General features: G+C 39.9%; 1 protein-coding gene across 1 annotated transcript in view; it reads right to left on the bottom strand.

The window, feature by feature from the left end:
• Positions 1–568: 568 nt before the first annotated feature.
• The window catches only part of SIX4 (SIX homeobox 4), a 24219-nt gene continuing 4858 nt past the window's right edge, over positions 569–19929 (bottom strand). The window contains 2 exon segments of the mRNA XM_042446580.1: positions 569–2151; positions 6532–7244. Coding sequence (XP_042302514.1) covers positions 1352–2151; positions 6532–7244 — 1513 coding nt within the window. The 3' untranslated portion in view covers positions 569–1351.

Here is a 19929-nt window from a genome sequence, read left to right as displayed (position 1 = left end):
GACTATTAATATGCTTTTCTTATTTGTCAGAGAAGTAATCAAGTCCAAAATTTGATTGCTGCAGAGCAGTGTATTCATGTTGCCTGTGCTTGTCATAGCAAGGGTATATAAGGCCACTAGGAAAAAAGGCACTGTGGGATTTTTGGTTTTTCTGTTTAAAAAGCAACAACACATAAATATTATAACATCACATAAAACCAAAACAGAAAGCATAAATCCATAGGAAGTGGGGAAACATGTCAAAAAATCTCCAAATTGCATTTGTTCATATTCTAACATCGAACATAAGTAACACTTTGTCTAGACTCTAAATTGGCCAAACACAAATCATGAACCTTTACTGGGGGTGAGGTGACAATTTTTTTAACAAAAAGCTTCCAGAAATAACATCCCATTCAAAAACACACCAAAATAATAATAATAAATAAATTAAGCAGTCAGAAAAAATGGACTGTTCAACACTTCTAAAAATGATAAAGGGATACCCATAACTATAAACAGAAGTTGCCATACCAATAAAAACAGGAGTTCCCTTTAGAGCAATTTAAACATTATTTAGACACATGATTTCAAATTCTAAAATGGCCTCTCTGCCCACCTCTGCCAATGCACTGATTCCAAAACTTTAGAAAGAGACAGAAAAAAGATTCTAACATTTCAGAAACTGCAAACCTTGTGAGTGTTTCAAAAACATTTCAACGCTGCTGGAAAACAAACACACAGGGAAATTGGGGTGGGGGGAATTCTTAGTTGCGATTGTGCTTGCTTTCTACCTCAACCAAGAAGGTAACAGTAGCTAGTGAGGTATTATTTAGGATAGCAAATAAAATTGAAATAACAAAACAAAAAGAAAGTCCACATCTGTCAATGCCCACTGTCTACAGGTAAACTCATTTCCAGACTAAAAAGCAAGAGACTTATTTCTTCCTCGGTCTTTCTAGAAGGACAATTCTTGTTCCTATCTAATATTTTCTGAAAATACATTGAAGTGTTGCATGTCTAATGAAACTATTTGGAAAACATTAGTAAGCCAACCCATCCTGTACCAGACCATCCAATGTCTGGCTGATACTCCTCTCTTCTACCATCCTGTCCCACATTATAGTTCCTCTAAAGCGGGTGTCATAAAAGTTAAAATTTCATGCAAACAGTGCATGGCAACCTCCCATTTCTAGTGGAGATGTCCACTTATCTAAAGTAGACCCTTCAAGTATGCTTTATTTTTGGGGTGGCGGGGTTGTCCAGTATGCATATTTTTTTACTAGATGGGAAAAACATCTGTGCTTCTAAGCCCTAGAATCTAGGGCCTTGTGAGGAAAAGCAAACCAAAAGTGTCATTTTGTTTGTTGGTTTACAAATCTTGCATATCTTCATCCATCTGTACAGTCTGGAGTTTGGCCAGCTGTTTTTTGTCTGCCTCCAGTTCCTCACAGATGGCATCAACCATATTGCTCATGACGTATTTGGTTTTTGAATCCAGCATCATTGAGCCACTTGCTGATTTGTCAGGATCGGATAAGAAGTTCTCCTTGAGGTTGGAGACTGACTGCAGGATTAACCGCTGCTCCCGGGTAAAATGGGGGTGCACCTGCATGGATGGGTGAGGTCCGACGTGATTGTTAGCTGCCAGACCAATCCCTCCAAGTGTTGGCTGCATGGCGGATAGGGACATCAGATCGTGGCTGGACAGGAGAGAACAGTTCTGAAGCGTTGCATAGTTGCCATTGCCAATGGAAACAACAGTTGCCCCACTGGTTGCAGGAGCCGAAATAGGCAAGCTCTCTGACACAACCGAGCTGAGTTCCTCTGCATTCAAAAGAGAGGGGGGTCCCAGGGAGAAGTTCTGTGCCAGAGTCACATTAACTAAGGAGGTGCCACCTAGCTCAAGATCTCCGCTAGATAGGTTGTCTGAAGGTGGTATGCTAGCAGGGAGTTGGGAATCCTGTCCGAGAGGCATCACTTGAGAAAACATCAGGCTGGTTTCCGGATCTTCTTGTTTAACTGGTCCGATGGCCTGGCTCGAATTTGGGACTGTGTACACCACCGTGCTGGGAGAAAGCGAACTGAAAAACACTTTCCCTTGTTGGGCGGTTGTAGAGTCACTTGTAAACGTGCCGCTGTCTGATGTGCTTTGATTTAAGGAAATATTGCCTGTGGTGGGACAGAAAGGAAAAAAACAAAGCAAAACAAAGAGAGTCTTAATGTTGTGTGGTGGCACATGATAAAATAAAATATTCAGGTTTCTCCAACATCCATGCTTTGGCGCCACATGTGATTTTTGAAATACAACTTTCCTAAAGAAGCTGTTTAGATATATACACATATAGAGGAGCTAAGATATAGTTGAGTCTATAGTGGCAGAAAAGATTTTCACCATGAAATCAAAAATGATATATATGTAAAACTGTATATTCTAACTCACCTAACTGATTTTATAGTGATTAAGCTTCCTGCTAATACAGTTGGCCCTCTGTATCCATGGATTTTTTTATCCACATATTCAACCATCCACATCTTAAAAACAATACAAAATATAAATTCAAAAAAGCAAGCCTTGATTTTGCTATTTTATATAGGGGACACCATTTTACTGTGCCATTATATTTAATGGGGCTTGAACATCCACAGATTTTGGTATCCATAGGGGGGCCTAGAACCAAACCCCAGAGGATACCAAGGGGTCCACTGTAATACAGTATCATCTTTATATCTTAAATTTTCTGCAAGTAATATAGGTTGCTGTAGGTCAAAGCCAACCTGACAGCAAATATTTTCTATCTGTAAGTATGGATGTGAAGGCTGGACACTGAAAGAAGCTGACTGGAAGAGAGTAAAATAATTTGAAATTTGTTACTGGAGGAGATTCCTACAGATACCATGGATTACTAAAAAAGACAAGTGAAAGAGTTTTAGAGAAAATCAAATCTTATCTGGGGCCTGAATTCACGGGAAGGATATGACAAGCCAGTTTCGTTGCATCCTGCGCATGAATCTGGCTCATTCCTGCCTCTGGCACCTATCTGATCTGGAGCAGAGAAAGGTATGTGTTCAGACAACTGCCTGCCGCCATGCTGTGCAGCAGCTGCTGCAGAATTACTGAAATCCTTGCAGAACGGTGCTGTACTGTCATTCTGTATTTTGTTTATTTGTTATTTTAATAGGTATATATTTTTAAAACTGGTTTAGTTTTACGAATAGTTTAACAATATTTTTAACTTTTGATTTTAGTATGTTTTAGCTATGTTTTTTTTAAACTGTTGCAACCCACTTTGAGTCCTAGACCATCCACGAAACCCACAGGGTGACCTTGGGCAAGTCACATGCTCTCAGCCTCAGGGGAAGGCAAACCTCCTCTGAATAAATCTTGCCATGAAAACACCATGATAGATTTGCTTGAGGTAGCCATAAGTCACAAACAACTTGAAGGCACACAACAACAACGAAAGCCACTTTGAGTTCCAGACTAGGTCTGCTGACACACTGCAGGCATAATGCAGTTTGACAGCATTTTAACTTCCATGGCTCAATGCTATGTAATTCTGGGATTTGTAGTTTTGCGAGCTATTTAGCCATCCCTGTCAGAAAACTCTGGTGCTCCCAACAAACTACAAATTCCAGAATCCTATAGCAATTAGTGGAGGTATGTAACAAACTGCTTTATTATGCAGTGTGGCAGCAGCAACCTAGAAAAAAAAAGATATAAATCTGGATTTTTGCTTGATCCTCAGAGGAGCCTCCCAAATGCATGGCTATACATTCTGAGTGGATTAGTGGTATTAGTTTTACACTAAGGTTGGAAAGCAAAATACCTATTGGGTTGCAGCTCTCAAAATCCCCCAGTAGTCATGCATGCTGAGGGATTTGGGGAGTTGTAGTCCAAACTACTAACTTTTCCCTAGCTCTGGTTTTGTGACAATATTGTCCTCAGTTTTGGTGGCTCCGCCCAAAGGTTTTGAGAAACCAGATCATGGGGTTAATACAATAATAGAAGGAATCCATTCTCTGAGTCTTTGATCTGCCTTTTAAATAAAAGAGATTCAGGAGCCAAAAAAAGAAACACAGCTTCATTTTGACCATGTGAGTCATAGCAAGATTAGTCTTTGCAAGGCGTAGCAATGAAATCCTACCCCATCAAAGAACAAAGTGATATTTTTAAAATCTGGGATATCACCCAGTTGGTGAAGCTCAAAACTACTTCCCAGGCTCTCCTTCAAAGGTTGGAGAACAACTATGGAGACTGGAGATTAGGAAACCCTTAGCTTCTTATAGCATCTGTACTGATGCAATTCAAATTATGTATACAAAACCAGTATTTCATAGACTATAAACAACTTTTCTCTTAAGACAGGCATCTTCTTACTCCTCATCCTCAAGATTTGTGTCCTTTGTGGTACTTTATATGCAAAATTTACCCCCAAAATGATAGAACTATAGAACTGGAGCGGATCTTAAGGGATCAACTACTCCAACCCACTCCGCCAGAAACATTTGAAAATTCAAAATAAAATGGCTCAGTTATGAACTTAACATTGTGTGTATGGAAAGTGCCTCATCAGTTATAAAATAGCTCCACTGGTTCCTAATGTATTTTTGACCTAAGATTAAAAGACTGGTTTAACTTTTAAAATCCTTAAATTGCTTTGGAACAGACAAGATTAATTTTTACGTTTCCCCCTATGAATATAGTTTTGTGGACATTCCTAAGGGATCCAAATACCATACAAAGTTAGCACAGTAAAGAACTAGTAAAGCCTGATAAATCTGGATTTTTAAAAAACGAAATAAACACACACACATATTAATCATGCTTTGCATCATGGGACTATTTCTGAATGCTTTTATGGCCTCTGGAAGGAAGTGCATTTTAGAAGAAAATGGTCACTGTCTTCAACTGAGTATCACTTATATGCTATTTATTTCAACAAGAAGCACCATGACATCACTATTCAGCCTGATTTATCTGTGATGTAGCTGATTTATTTCACGGATACATATTTCTTGTTGATTTTGAGAAAGAAAAAACACCTTGCACACCCAGCAGCCAGACCCCAGGCCTAAATCCAAAGGCTTCATGTTCTGACAGCAAAAAGTTACCCCTTCTGTTGCTATTCCCCATCTGCCTCTTTCCATGCCATTCTGTTCCAGAGAGTTCCCCAAAACATCAATTTTCATTTCCTCCAGCTATCTGAATTTGGCAAGGAATGTCCTAATTAATCCCCTGCCATCCCACTATTTCAGCTGCTTTTTAAAATGCCATGCCTTCTCCCCAGTTGTCCTTAGCTTATTTCAATTGCTGCAAGCTGATCTGAATATGTACAAGTCATTTGCACTCAATTAGCTCAGTATGTGGGTGAGGAAAGGGCAGAATCTTGTCCTTTCATGCAGACTGAGGCAAAAGCAAACTGCTGCAGCCTCTCTTAGACCGAAAACAGACAGGCCAAAATCTGACACTGTTGCATAGATAGATGTGAGTATCAGGAAAAAATGTACATTAAAATGTCTATAAATTTTTATGCAGAATTTTTTTCAAAAAAGTTCAAACACAATGTAGAAAACAGGATTGAAAGAGTGAGAAATCCAAAAAAACCCAGAACCAACTGATTCATCCAATTGTTTCTATATATGAAATCACTCTGAATACTGACAAAGCAGTAAACGAGTATTCTTTTTTTTTTACTGTAATGAGTACATTTTCATTTGTTCACCTTTCTTAGCAGCCACACTATATAATGCTACTGTCCATGACTGGTTGAGAGTAAAGCCTTGTGAGGATGCCCCCTGAAAAGCATGTGCCATTCATTCCAAAGACACCAATGGGGTTGTTCTGAAGCTGGGGGAAGCTACCTGTGAATTGCAGCCCATTGAGTGCAAGCAAAATAAATTATCTGGGTGGATGCAAAGATCCTGACACCTACTGAGGGGGAAGGGTTTACTGACTCTCCCTCTGCCTTGAAAATCCCTGAAGGAATGGGGGAATCCTCCAAGATAGCATGGGGGATTACATTACTATGAGCATTTGCTAGATCTATTCTGGTCTAATTCAGATCGAGTCTCCCTTATCTGGAATTCTGCAATCCAAAATCCTCCACAATGAACCACATGGGTGGCTGAGACAGTCACAACTTTGCTTTCCGAGAGTTCAGTGTGACACAAAATTTGTTTGAGGCACAAATTTTATAAAAATAGTTTGTATAAAATTACCTTCAGGTTATGTGCATAAGGTGTATACAAAACATAAATGAATTTCATGTTCAGATTTGGGTCCCATCTTCAGGTTAGCTCGTTATGTATATACAAAAATCTGAAAACCAAAATATTTCTGGTCCCAAGTATTTTGGATAAGAGAGATTCAATATGTACTAGATTTGTACTATTACTACTACTACTAATTATTATTATTATTATTATTATTATTATTATTATGTAGATTACTGGAAGGAATCCATTCACACACAGAAAGCTGCCCTAGGACCTGATCCATTGTGTACATAGCCAAGAAGAAAAAAGAGTAGAAGCAACAGCAGCCAATACCTTGAGAAGTTGATACTGAAACAGACGGCAGCTGTACTGGGGAAAAACTGATGCCTCCATTAAGTAACTGGCCACCGGTTGCCAAATTAGGGAGCTGAACAACACCATATTGGTTTATTTGGACAGGAGCTGTAAAAGTAACCACAGAGCTGCCATCTTGTGATACTATGGCTTCTTCACTCTCTTCTCTTTTCACCTCCATGCTAGGTATCAAGCCTGGGAAAGAGGCAGGGACAGGACTGGGGCTGTAGGTTATAGTTGTTGATGACGATGACGAGGCAATGGAGTTGGCCAGGGAGGTCTGCAGGATTTTGAAGTCTTTCACATCTTCTGGAGAAGAGGCTAAGATGTCAGTCATGGAGACCCCATTGCTCAACTCATTCGAGGATGTTTTGGGTGGAGTTGACGACAATGCTTGTGAGGCCCCTATACTGAGGCCATTCAGAAGGACACCATTGGGCCCTTGGATGAATGAGGTGCCATTAAGAAAAACAGGAGAAGGACTGGAAGGCATCAAGTTTCCATTCAACAGAACTCCCGAAGAGCTTAAAGATATTTTGGAGTTTCCAAGCTGCTGCATGTAGACTGGCTCCATATGGCTAGGAAGGCTTAAGCCAGTAGTGCCATCTGATGTGCCGGCAAGAGGATGCGGAGATAAATCCTCTTGGCCCTTACTGGACTCATCTTCTGTGCTGGGGTTGCCATCTGACTCACTACAGGGAAGAAAGAAAAGAGAGTGAATTCACACACCATCTCTGCAGAATCCCAAACCAAGGTGGTGGTGGTGATTGTTATTAATATAATTCAAAGATATAGCCATGCTAGTCTGGAAAATCAGTATGCAAAGTGATCTTGTAGAACCTTTGAAACCGATTGAAAGAAAGAAGTTGGCAGCATTAGCTTTTGTAGACTTGAGCCTACTTCCTCAGATGCATACAGCTACAAGATCCCTTTGTATACTTATTAATATAATGTTATGTTATATAATTTAGATTTGTATCTCTCTTTATCCCCAGTCTTAGTCTCAAGGCAGCATATAATAGTTAAAAGAAATGTAGCTTAAAAGACACTAAATATTAAGTTTAAAAAATCTTTAAAACTAGTTAAAAACATAGCTATTAAATACAACAAATAAACAAAACACAGCTAGGTAATACTATACAATTCTGCTAGTCTCAGTTCCCTGTAGTATTCAATCTTCAGTGGCCTGCCCAAAAAAAAAATATTCGTTAACCTGTCTTCAGAAAGATAGTAAGGAAAATGGCAGTCAACCTTTCTGGGAAGGGAGTTCCAAAGCCTGGGGGCAGCCACCAAGAAGGACCTCTTGCATGTTCCCACCTGACTGGGTGGCGGGACAGAGAGAAGGGCAACTCAGGGAGATCTCAAAACACAGGGAAGCTCATATGGGAGAATGAGTCCCACTGGAATGTTTTCTAATGGAAGGAAAAATATCTTGACATATAGAGAAGTACTAACACATTAGGGCTATATCTGCTGTTGTACAGCCTGGAAATTACCAAATTTAGGATCCCTCCCACCATGGATAACTGGACACTCCACTGACAGATGGGTGGTGATTCTGCTTCAGGTTTTTGTCTAAACTTAAAGGAGTGCTTAAGGATGCTGAAGCTACTTGGGCAGGTAGGGACCAGAACCTTGGGTAACTCCAATAAAGTTAGGACTAGGACCAGGAATGCGATTTACCACTTCACTGACATGAAAATCAGCCACCACTATTGCCCTGCATTGGAGAAAGAGAATTTTGTAGCACCTGTAACCAGTGGCAGGAAAAAAAACAGCAATGGTTGTCAATGCGCACCAGCTCCTGCCACACTATGATCCCCTGTATCAAACAGTTCAAGAAGCACTGATCTAAAAGATCTGGAATCCTGACCCGTCACTTGGAGAAGCTCCTTATGTAATGCCGGCTGGCTTTCCTGTTCAAGCTGCCATTTCCCTCCTCACATTTATTATGTATGCCTGAAGGAGGCTTAAGACTTCTTTAATTCAGGCAGGAGCCCTAATGTGAACTCATTCCAGCAGAAAGAAGCGGAGATAATTTCTTCTCCCTTCACTCATCCACACCCTTGGGTGGAATAACATTGCGGTGCAAATACTGCAGAATCAGTGTAGGCTGTCCATCAACTGCGCTTTGGCATCCAAATGGTTCATGAAAATGATACACAAGTTATATTAATTACAGAGGGTTGAAACGTGCCCTCCAGCTCCTATTTCTAAAGCAGTCTAACATGTTTAATGCAAATGTAATGAAAGGAAAGATACAGGCTGACGCCAACCTCTCTGTCTACTGCTAAATGCCTTTGAGAGGGGCACAAATGGAGTGGCACCATCCAGTAGCTGTTTGGCACACTGTTGGAGGTACTAACAAGTTCTTAGTATTTCCTCTACAATTGCAAGATTGTTTTAAACATTCATTGTTAGGCAATCTCTAATAAAGAACTCACAAGCTCAGCATCTTTTCTTAGGATAACAAGAGCTTCCCAAAGAATATCTAGACCATGCTAGCTGAAGGATTCTGGCAGCTGCAGTACAAAACAACAGTTCTGTTCAACTTTTCCAATTTCTGATAATGTTTTTCACAGTGGCCAACTAGCTGCCTCTGTAGAAGCTCACAAGCTAAATGTTACTGTGATAAATTTTTAGAGTTCTCTTTACTCTTTGGAGCCCTAGTTCTTGAAGCTAATCAAACTGTCTGAAGCTGTGCAAAACTTAATTTAGAAAGAATAAATCATCTCCATATTAGAAGCTGAGATTTTTAAGGGAAGTTGCCATATAAAGCACTTCCTAGCTTAGAAGAGAGAACCCATGTGGTGCTGGGGAAGGCAATGACAAACTTCCTCTGCACAAACCTTGCCAAGAAAACCCCATGATCAGTTCACCTTTGGGTCACCATAAATCAAAAACAACTTGAAGGCACACAACAACGACAAAAGCTTAGACAAATCGGAACACCTTTCTTGTTTTTTTTAAAAATGACACTTATTTCCGCTAATAATTTTTATTGTACAATTTGGGTCTGGGCCACAATTCTTTATCCCGTTGTTGTTGTTAACAGCCTTCAAGTTGACTTCAACTGGTGTCAATGCTATAAGTAAGAGATCTCAAAGTCCCCAACCGCCCTGCTCAGCTCTTACATATTCACAGGATTCCCTGACTGAATCTATCCATATGGCATATGGTCTACTTTTTCCCCATTGCCTTCAGCTTTACCAAGCATTGTTGTCTTATTTCCCTGACTGCCTGGAATCTGAGATTTTTAGATAAGGACATAAGGGGCGAAGGAGAGAGAAACTGGGACATTTTAAAAGCAGCTGACAAAGTGGGACATCAGAGGATTAATCAGGACTGTTTCTCTCAAATCAACACAGTTGGAAGGTATATGTGCATATGCTCTTCTGTGGTATTTTACAGAACTTCAGCTACTGCATAATGTACAGTTTCAGCAAATAAATAAAAACTGCCATTTTAATCATCATTTTGTTGTTGTTTCCTTAAAGCTTATACACCAGCATATTGCAAGAAGCTGCAAAATATATATTTTGGATAAGAAGAAACAATTGTGTTACAATGTGAAGTCAAAGGCTTTCATGGCTAGCGTCCATAGTTTTTAATGGGTTTTTCGGGCTGTGTGGCCATGTTCTAGAAGAGTTCATCCCTGATGTTTTGCCACCATCCCTGAAGATGCCAGCCACAGATGCTGGCAAAACGTCAGGAATAAACTCTTTTAGAACATGGCCACATAGCCCAAAAAACTCACAAAAAAACCTGATTTTGTTACAATTTTTGTTCCAATTCTTCCAATATGGTAACAAAATTATTTCTTCTTTTTGTTAGAATTGTATCAAAAGTGTAACTCTTGCATTTCCTGCTTCCTCTGGTCCCAATCTCTCCATGATTCAAGAATCCCAGGATTCTTTTCTTTCCTGCCTGAGGCAATTAGCTTTGAAACAAAGGGATAACCTCTAAAAAGCACTTCTGGCCACTACCCACAGAACTCTGTGAATTGCTTCACCTGCTCCCCAAATAATAGGCCCACACCTGTCTGTGGTTTAGTGAGATGGAAAACACTTTTGAAGTCTGGGAGGGGGATTCCTAAAGCAAACTTGCAACACAACATAGAGGAGCCTACAAAGAATCAAGAGCCTTGTTGGATGTTTGCAATCTTAAGATATTCATATGCCTAAAAACAGATACAGTAATAAAAAACATAATAGGGTTCCAGGTTTGGAAACTGTTACTGAAAAATCAAACATGCTGGTATTACCCTTATTTTTTTAAGGGTCATTATTTTTTCTTATTATTAATTAGTGACAAGTATTTTTTTTATTTAGAACATTTTAACTGGTTTTTGAAATACATTTTTTAAAAACTGTAACAATACAAAAAACGCCCCCCAAAACGAGATTTTCCTTTGTGGTGAGTCACTATTGAACAACTGGTTGAAAAGATTTACTCTAGGTGTAATGAACCAGTAGAATAAAAACCCTAATGTTGCTCCAGTCTCATTAAAACAGTTTAAATGTTGCTACCTTCAGCCTCATTAATTAAATAAAGGTGATGAGTAATGACTTTACATTTCATGCAACATTTTCTAAGCTCTGTCACCAGCATACTGGTAGCCAACCAAGTCTAATGTTTTCTGTTCTGGCTGGCAGCAGCCTTGCACAATTTCTTTCATATCCCCTGCACCGTGTTCCTTTTTTAAATGGAGATAGTCAATATCAAAATTTGGGAGCTTTTGCATACAGAGTATCAGCCTTGCCAGCCATTCAACTGTGGACAGAGATAGGAAAGTTAGCAAGAAAAGGTAAATGTGCTCAGCTAATCGTAAGACTGGTTTAACTCAAATTACTATTTAAAAAAACACTTCTGGTTTTTAAATTGTTTATTCATCTATTTACAAACTGCCTTTACGAGCTGATGCCTTTAAACTGATTGGTTAAAATCCTTGGAATTAACTGAAATACTCCAATCATGAAAATAAATAAATAAATAAATAAATAAATAAATAATCCCTATAGCTTTATGTAATTATTGAACAGCTAGTTGAGAAATATACCAATTGTTGGTTTTTCTTTTCATTAATACATCATAACTTAGTTTGTGGAATAAATTAATGCTGAAAGTACAACTGAAGTCAATCAATTAAGTTAAAAGTTTCATTTTAAGTTAAGTGCCTTTTCTTTGTTAAAAAAAGCCTAACTTAATCAAATAACTTTGGCCTGTTACAGACTGCCAAAAATAAAGCTGCTTCGGGTCTCTTTGGAGGTATGCTGTTTAAATGATGCATGGGTCCTAAGAGTCCAGAGGTCGCGCCAAAGCCACGCTCCATTCCTAAACACTGGAGTGCAGCTTTGGTGCAGCTTCCAGATTCTTAGGATGCATGCATCATTTAAACGGCATACCTCCAAAGAGACCCGAAGCAGCTTTATTTTGGCAGTCTGTAACAGGCCTTCATCAGTTTTAATTAGTTAGTTGCTATCACAGGCTATGATGTGGAGTAGAACTCATCATGTAACCTGAATCCAGTCCCCCTTCTACAACAAGTACCAGAAGATGTTTTGTTTTCTTATAAAAAGCTCAACACAAGCAATTTTCTGTTTAGCACAGAGGAAGAAAAAAGCTAATATTTGAATACCTTCCAGCACTTTACTTTCAGATAAGCTTGCAACTCCATTAAGAAGGAAGACAATGTTCTGGTTTCCCCAACGCATCCGACTGTGTTTGCAAAATGCAGCTGACACTTCCTCAAACAATGACAACAAGATGAACAATGAACTGAGTGTTTCCATAAATCCTCTCAACTGAAACATGGTATTTGGAAGTGCAGTGGGCACCTGGTATCAGTTGGGGTTTGGTTCCAGCCTCCACCCCATTGGATACCAAAACCCATGGATGTTCAAGTCCCATTAAATACAACAACATAGTAAAATGGTGTCCCTTATATAAAATGGCAAAATCACGATTTCATTATTGGAATTTACAGTGGGCACTTGATATCTGTTGGGGTTTGGTTCCAAGACCCCCAGTGAATACCAAACTCCATAAATGGCAAAATCAAAGTTTGCTTTCAAGCCATGGATGATTGAAACCATGGATAAAGAATGCATGGATACTTAAGGCCGACTGTGCGCATATTTCTTTTGAATATTTTCAAGCCATGGATGGTTCAATCCACGGATACAGAGGGCCAACAGCATTCAAAGGGATCTTGTATTACCTTTGAGACCAACGGTATGTGAAAGAAGTTTTAGCATAAGCTTTCGTAGACTTGGTTTACTTCCTAAGATGCATATGGAAATCACTCGTGGGTAACACATAGGCGCTTTACAGACTGCCCGGTCTGCCAGCGCCGGTGTTTGCTGCACCAGGGAACCACAGCGGACAAACTGTGCAGTTCCCCAGCACCGCAAAAAGAAGCCGCAAAAAGCAGCTTCTTTTTGTGGCATGGTTATGATGCCACAAGGCGCCAATGGCACACTTGTGGCATCATTTCCATGCCGCAATGTGCGGACACTAAGTGTCCACTACGTCAAAATGGCGGTGCCCATGTAGAATGGGTGCTGCCATTTTGTACGTGCTCAGCACGTACAAGGACACCCCTTCCTAACCCTAGTATGTGCCGAGCCCATACTTTTTGGCGGTGTGGAACCCGCCATAGTTGTAAATTATCTTTTAAGTTCTAGACTAGGCTAGGCCCATGGAATGCATTAGATTTATCTATGTGTTGACTCACCATTCAACAACTGACTAAGTGGATCTACTCTAGTTGGGACAAATCAATAGAAAGCCAGTTACTGTTTGTTGCCTTGGTCCAAGCCAACCCAGGACTTTTAGCTGCACCCCTTCAACACATGTCAAGCCACACAGTATCCAAGCCCAGTCAAGTTATTTTGGCATCCAAAGCAGAAAATGCCCCAAGTATCCCTCCTTGTGATAAATAAATTAAATAATAAATTAAATACCAATCTGCTGCCCAGGGCAGTTGAATCACTCTGCCTAACAGCAGAGCCAGCCATAGCTTTGCATGGTCATAACTTAACTTCCCAAAGTTGCTTTTCCTACCTTGAAAAGCTTCTAGTACTTCCAAGTTTTGCCTCATCCTGCTGCCCAGTTCCTAAAAGAGTTTGCCCATCTCTTATTTCAGGTATGAACCATGGTCAGAGCTGAGATCTCCCATGCTGATATGGGCATATATGAAACATTCTTGTATTCAAATCACTGTGGAGTCAAGCTCAGTAATGCCACAGCAGGAGTGGTGAATTTCTGTAGCTGGGATTGCATCCAACCTCATGGGGCTCCCCCAGATAACCACATATCCTTCACATCCCCACTGCTTCCAATCCACCCTATCCAGGCCCCAAATTCTAAAAGAGCCCAGACCTTTTCCTCTTAAATGCCCATTTTAATAGGCATTTTGATTATTGATTGTGTATAAGGGAGGGGGAGTGTGCTGCATTTTGATCTTTATTGTAAAGTTGGGAGAACATTACAGTTACAATTAAGAGAAATGCAGGATGCAAACTATAGTCCTGCAATGGGGGGGGGGGGGATTTTCAATATAAAAATTATAAATGTTTTGAAAAGATTTTATACTTTTTAAATTAATTGTGCTTTAATATAGTCATCTAAATAACTTTTTAATCATCAGGCTTTCAGGTTTATCTCGTTTTAACTGTGTCATAAGTGGCTTTGGGTCCCATGTTAAGAGAAAGGCAGCATGTAAAATAAATACCTGTAAATACATAAATAAATTTTGGGAGGGGGAGTGTGCTGTATTGTGTTACTTGTCACACAACCCGGGGGCCATTCACACTACCATATACCCTGATGTTGAACCCAATTTAAAAGTGGGTAGTTCCCACTGGTGCCAGTTTTTACACACCTGGATTAGGGTTTTGCACACCCGATCTGGGCCAAATCCCCCTCAGCGCGGGTTTTCTGAAACCGGTAGCTATCAACAACTCTTGAAATTCCCCATCACCCTATTTGCTCAACTTGTATGCAAATAATGTCATATGAAGAGGTTTAGACAGGAGGAAGGAACATCAACAATCTAATAATCGCAGATGACACCATACTACTAGCAGAAAGCATCATAGACTTGGAACAATTACTAAACAAAGTCACAGACGAAAGTGCAATGGTCTACCACTGAACATAAAGAAAAAAAATAGTGACCATGGAGGATTTACATAAGTTCAACCTAGATAATGAGAGACATGAAACAAAGATTTCCCATACCTTGGATCAAACACTGATCAGAACGGACGCTACAACCAAGAAATCAGAAGATGACCAGGAATGAAAAGGGCAGCCATGAAAGAACTAGACAAGGTCCTGAAGTGTAAAGATATACAATTGAATACTAGTCAGAATTGTCCAAGCTATTGTTTCCCCCATTACTATGTACAGATGTGAAAGCTGGACAGTGAAGAAAGCAGATAGGAAGAAAACAAGCTCATCTGAGATGTGATGCTGGAGAAGAGTGCTGAGAATACGGTGGATAGTCAAAAAGACAAAAATTGAGTCCTAGAACAAATCAAGCCTGAACTCTCCCTAGAAGCCAAGATGGCTAAATTTAGGCTGTTGTACTTTAGCTACATCATGAGAAGACATGAATCATTAGAAAAGACAACAATGCTGGGAAAGGTAGAGGGCAGTAGAAAAAGAGGAGGACCACATGTCAGATGGATGGACTCCATCAGGGAGGACACGGGCCTGAACCTGCATGATTTGAGCAGAGAGGCTGAGAATAGGGGGATATGGAGCTTATTCACAGGGTTGTCAGGGCAGCTAATAACACCAACACACACATCTATGAAAGGGACAGGGGTTCTGACCCTTATCACACTGGGAAACCCTGTGCTATAATTTTATACTGTGTAAAACTTGCTGTATACACAGTATCTGCCACACTTAGGTAGTGGAAGTTGGGCTCTGGGATTTTAGGGAGGAGATGCTGGAGGCTGAACCTGGGATATTCTATGTAAGAAGCATCTAGTGAAAGTTCCTTCCCCACATAAGCATCAAGAACCCACATTGGCTGTATCTACACTGCAGAAATAATGCAGCTTGACATTGCTTTTAACTGTCATGGCTCACTGTTGGGATTTGTTGTTTTGATAGATTTAGCCTTGTCTGTCAGAGAACATACTACAAATCCTAGGATTCAATAGGATGAGCTAACAACAGTTAATCCACTTTCAAACTGCATTAATTGTGAAGTGTAGTAGCAGCTGAAGAACTAAAAGAAAAAGCACCTAGTTATTTCAGCTGAATCAATGGGAGGTGGGTGATAACACACACCATCATTTTTGGTATCTTGTCATTTATCAATACTTTTAGTATAAACGAAGAAGATTGCACAGCCTGTACATTTGTCATCTGCACCATTATTATTATTATTATTATTATTATTATTATTATTATTATTGGAAAGGACTTTGGGGAGACCAACAAGAAGGATTTAGAAAAAATAGCTTGGGAAATGAGTCGTAGAAAAAAAATTATCAGTTTGAATCATCATTCTTCATCAAAATGATCAGTTGTTAAGAATAAGTTTTAGAGATACACTTTTTAGAATCCCTGCAGGTCGGTTTTAAAATTGTAATCACCTGATGGTAGCCATAAAAATATTTCTAGGCCAAAAGGCACTGGGCTATTTTCAAGAATAAAATCATCTCTTTTTACAGTACCTAGAAATGTTGTCTCTTCTCCATATTACATCTACTGGGTGTTATTTTTATTTCCAGAGCTTGGAAAAGTTCCCTTTTAGGGGATTGAAACTGCCAGAGACCACGACTTGTAATCCAAATTGTACTTGTCTCAGCTTTGTTCATGATAGTCAGCATGGTTTGGTGGCTTGAATGCTAGACCAGGACTTTGGGAAACCAGTGTTCGAATCCCTGCAATTTTCCAGAGTACAGGCTATAATTCGAACACAGTCATTCTCAAATAGCTTTGCATTCGTTCTATTTTTAAATCAGAGCTCGGGGGAAATTACTTTGCAGACCAAAAGTAACTTTTCAAGGTTTGGGATCTTATATATAAGCCAACAAAATTGTTTGTTGTAACATTGGATGTTGAAGCAAAATTATGTTGGATTTATAGATATTCATGATGAACCATTCACCAGGAAAAAGACTTAAGTCTATGAAAGTTCAGGTTATCAGCTTCTTTCTTTCAGTTAGTCTCAGAAGTACTACGAATATCCCTTTGCACACTCATCCACCAATGTTGCTGGAGATGAAATTTGCAATGAACACTGTATCTCCTAGCTCTTAACTGGCAGCCTTGCCCTGGATTCCTTAAAACTTGGGGATGAATAGTATTATGAAGTGCAGTAAGTCAAAGCCAGATACAATCCTGACAAAACGCCTTCTCCTATCAAACATGCCATGTGTTAAACCATTTCAAGCATGTACAACACAATTTTTAAAAAATCATGTACTTAACAGATGCAGATCATGCATAAAATATATTTTGGCTTCACTTCCAATTGCTTACTTCTTGTAAGATCCTAGATGTCGACCATTTAGCAAAATCATCCTTCATTATTTATTAAGACAGTTTTAAACTGCTCTTCATCCTTACAGACAGCAAACCAAAGTGCAAATATAGCTAAAGCTCTAAAATGATATTAAAACCATTGTTTCAGCCCTTTTAATCACCAGAGGAAGACCACTACAAGAAAAAGCTCAGAAGGTAAATAGGCTCACAGCACCAGTTTAAAAAAATACAGGTTGAGTCTCCTTTATGCGGAATGCCAAAATCCAAAATATTCCAAACACTTATGGTCCCAAATATTTTGGATAAGGAAGACTCAACCTGCAGTAACAAAGGACTTCAGAGAAAGGTCTCAGCCTGCAGGAATGGTTGCATGTCCAACTTCCACCCTGTCTCTGGGTGGCCCTTCCTGATTTTGTATGTGCACGTGTGCACATGCGCGCACACACACGCAAACACACAATCATCGAGGCTTGATGCATGCATTCCAAGGACAGGAAGGATCTGTGTCAGCACAACTGTGCCCTTGCTAGGAGATGGACCCTTGAGGCTTTTGTTAAAAACCATCATCACCACCACCACCAAACAGCCACTCTGCAATAAAGAGAGAGGGCAAAAAGATGGGTTAAAACTCCAAGGAGGAGGAATGTGCCTTGGGCAGGCAGGGCAGGCCATCTCACCTGGCGGCTTCCAGGTAGTCAAATAAATAACCCAGGGAGGCCTCTCAGCAGCTAGCTTTTCCCCCTTTCCCCCTGTTTTAAAGTACCCTACCATTAGATCAGCAACAGATGGACTTTCCCCAACTGATTTGCTGCAAAAGAATCATTTTGGCAGTAATTGCGGTGAGCTTAAAGACCAGAGCTTGGGAAGAGTTCCTGTTTGGATCCAACCAAAGAATTGCTTTCACAATAATTTCTGTTAGATGAAGGACAAGTATTTGGGGAGAGTAGAGAGCCAGCTTGGTATAGTGGTTTACGATGCTGAGCTACGATTCTAGAGATCAGGATTCAATTCCCCATTTGAGCATAAAAATGCACTGGGTGATCTTGGGCAAATCACACTCTCTCAGCCTCAGATGGCAGCCAGGGCAAACCCCCTCTGAAGAAACTTGCCAAGGAAACCCTGTGTGATAGCTTCTCCTTAGGGTCGCCATATAAATCAAAAATCTAATTGAATCTCATTTGGGGAGAAAGGGAGAATATAAATCAAATAAATAAATAAAATAAATAATTTGGAGGCAAAGAACAATAACAAATCTGGGGAAATTCCCTGTTTGGACTACAACTCCCAGAACCCCCACTGCTCACTGGGGAATTCTGGGAGTTGTAATCAGAACAGTAACTTTCCCCAAGATCCAACCTAAAACACAAGAACCTCCTCATCAGCATCCTCAGTTTGTTTGTTATTTGACAATGTTAGATTTGTTACATCTGTTCTATTTTTTGTGAAACCAATAAAACACGAAATTAAAATGAACCAACATACAACAATCCATTGTTTCTGGGAATGGAACAAAAGGGAACATTGCATTCAAGTAACCAATGCAATTCCCCCAAACAGCAGTCGCCAACAACAAAAATCCAAACTCACACATAGGATTGGTTTTTAAATCAGTTTTTATGGTGTTTTGGTGTGGTGTTTTTAAAATTGGTCTTAACCTTTTATTGTAAACATTACTAACGTGCCTTGGGTCCTGGCCTGGAGAGAAAGGCAGCATATAAATAAAGTAAATAAATAAATGGTTGCTGCTGTGTGCCTTCAAGTAGTTTCCAACTTATGGCAACCCTAAAGCAAACCTATCATAGGTTTTTCTTAGCAAGCTTGGTTCAGAGTGGGTTTGCCTTTGCGTTCCTTTGAGCCTGAGAGTGTGCGACTTGCCCAAAGTGACCCAGTGGGTTTCTGTGGCTGAGCGTGGGTTCGAATCCTGGACTCCAGACCACTATACCACACTGGCGCTCCCAGGATTAGAGGTCACCCAAAAGGAAACCAGTTCCAGGGGGCTTTTGAGGCCAGGGGGCTACTCGGGATCAGAGGATGCCCAGGAAATCCCTATAGTGCCTTGCCTTCTGGGGAAATATAACCCCATCAGAACCAGCCCCAGAATCAAGTTTCACAACACGAAGAGTGAGCTAAGGAGGGAGGGAAAAGAAAAGCAAACCTTCCCGCCAACATGAAACCCAGATTCATGTTTCTTTTTCTCCCCCTCCTTGGTGACATAAAGCCTGGGCAAATGATTAACGCTGTCAAATAAAGGGAGGGAAACCATCTTTGAAAGCAAGCTGAGGAGAACGCCATGTGTGCTGTGGGGGAATCTATATGGGAGGCTGGAGAGTAAGGTATATAAAAGTATACAGGGACTAAGGTGGAAGAAAAGAACCTTTTCTCCTTTATTTTATGGGGTGAGAGCCTGCAGACCCAGGCAAGGGGGAATCGCCATGTACATGGATATATACATAAACAATAATAATATTGTGAAATCGAAAGTTTTCATGGCTGGCATCCATAGTTTTTTGTGGGTTTTTCAGGTTATGTGGCCATGTTCTAGAAGAGTTTATTCCTGACGTTTCGCCAGCATCTGTGGCTGGCATCTTCTCTGAACCCACAAAATAATAATATTATTATTATTAGCATTTACATGGATAGCCCTATACAAATTTACAAAATGTAAAGGGAGAAAAAATGTATTTTTATATACATTACTCTTTCTTTTTTGCACTAGGGTGAATATAATGAGTGCAAAAAAAGAAAGAATGAAGTAAATAAAAGTTTCTTGTGCAATCCCACAACCTTCAGGACCCATAAAACGTTTGTGCAACATTATTATTATTATTATTATTATTATTATTATTATTATTATTATTATTATTA

This window comes from Sceloporus undulatus, chromosome 1 (assembly GCF_019175285.1).
Source record: "Sceloporus undulatus isolate JIND9_A2432 ecotype Alabama chromosome 1, SceUnd_v1.1, whole genome shotgun sequence".
Classification (NCBI taxonomy): Eukaryota; Metazoa; Chordata; class Lepidosauria; order Squamata; family Phrynosomatidae; genus Sceloporus; species Sceloporus undulatus.
This window is presented reverse-complemented; position numbering and strand designations above follow the sequence as displayed.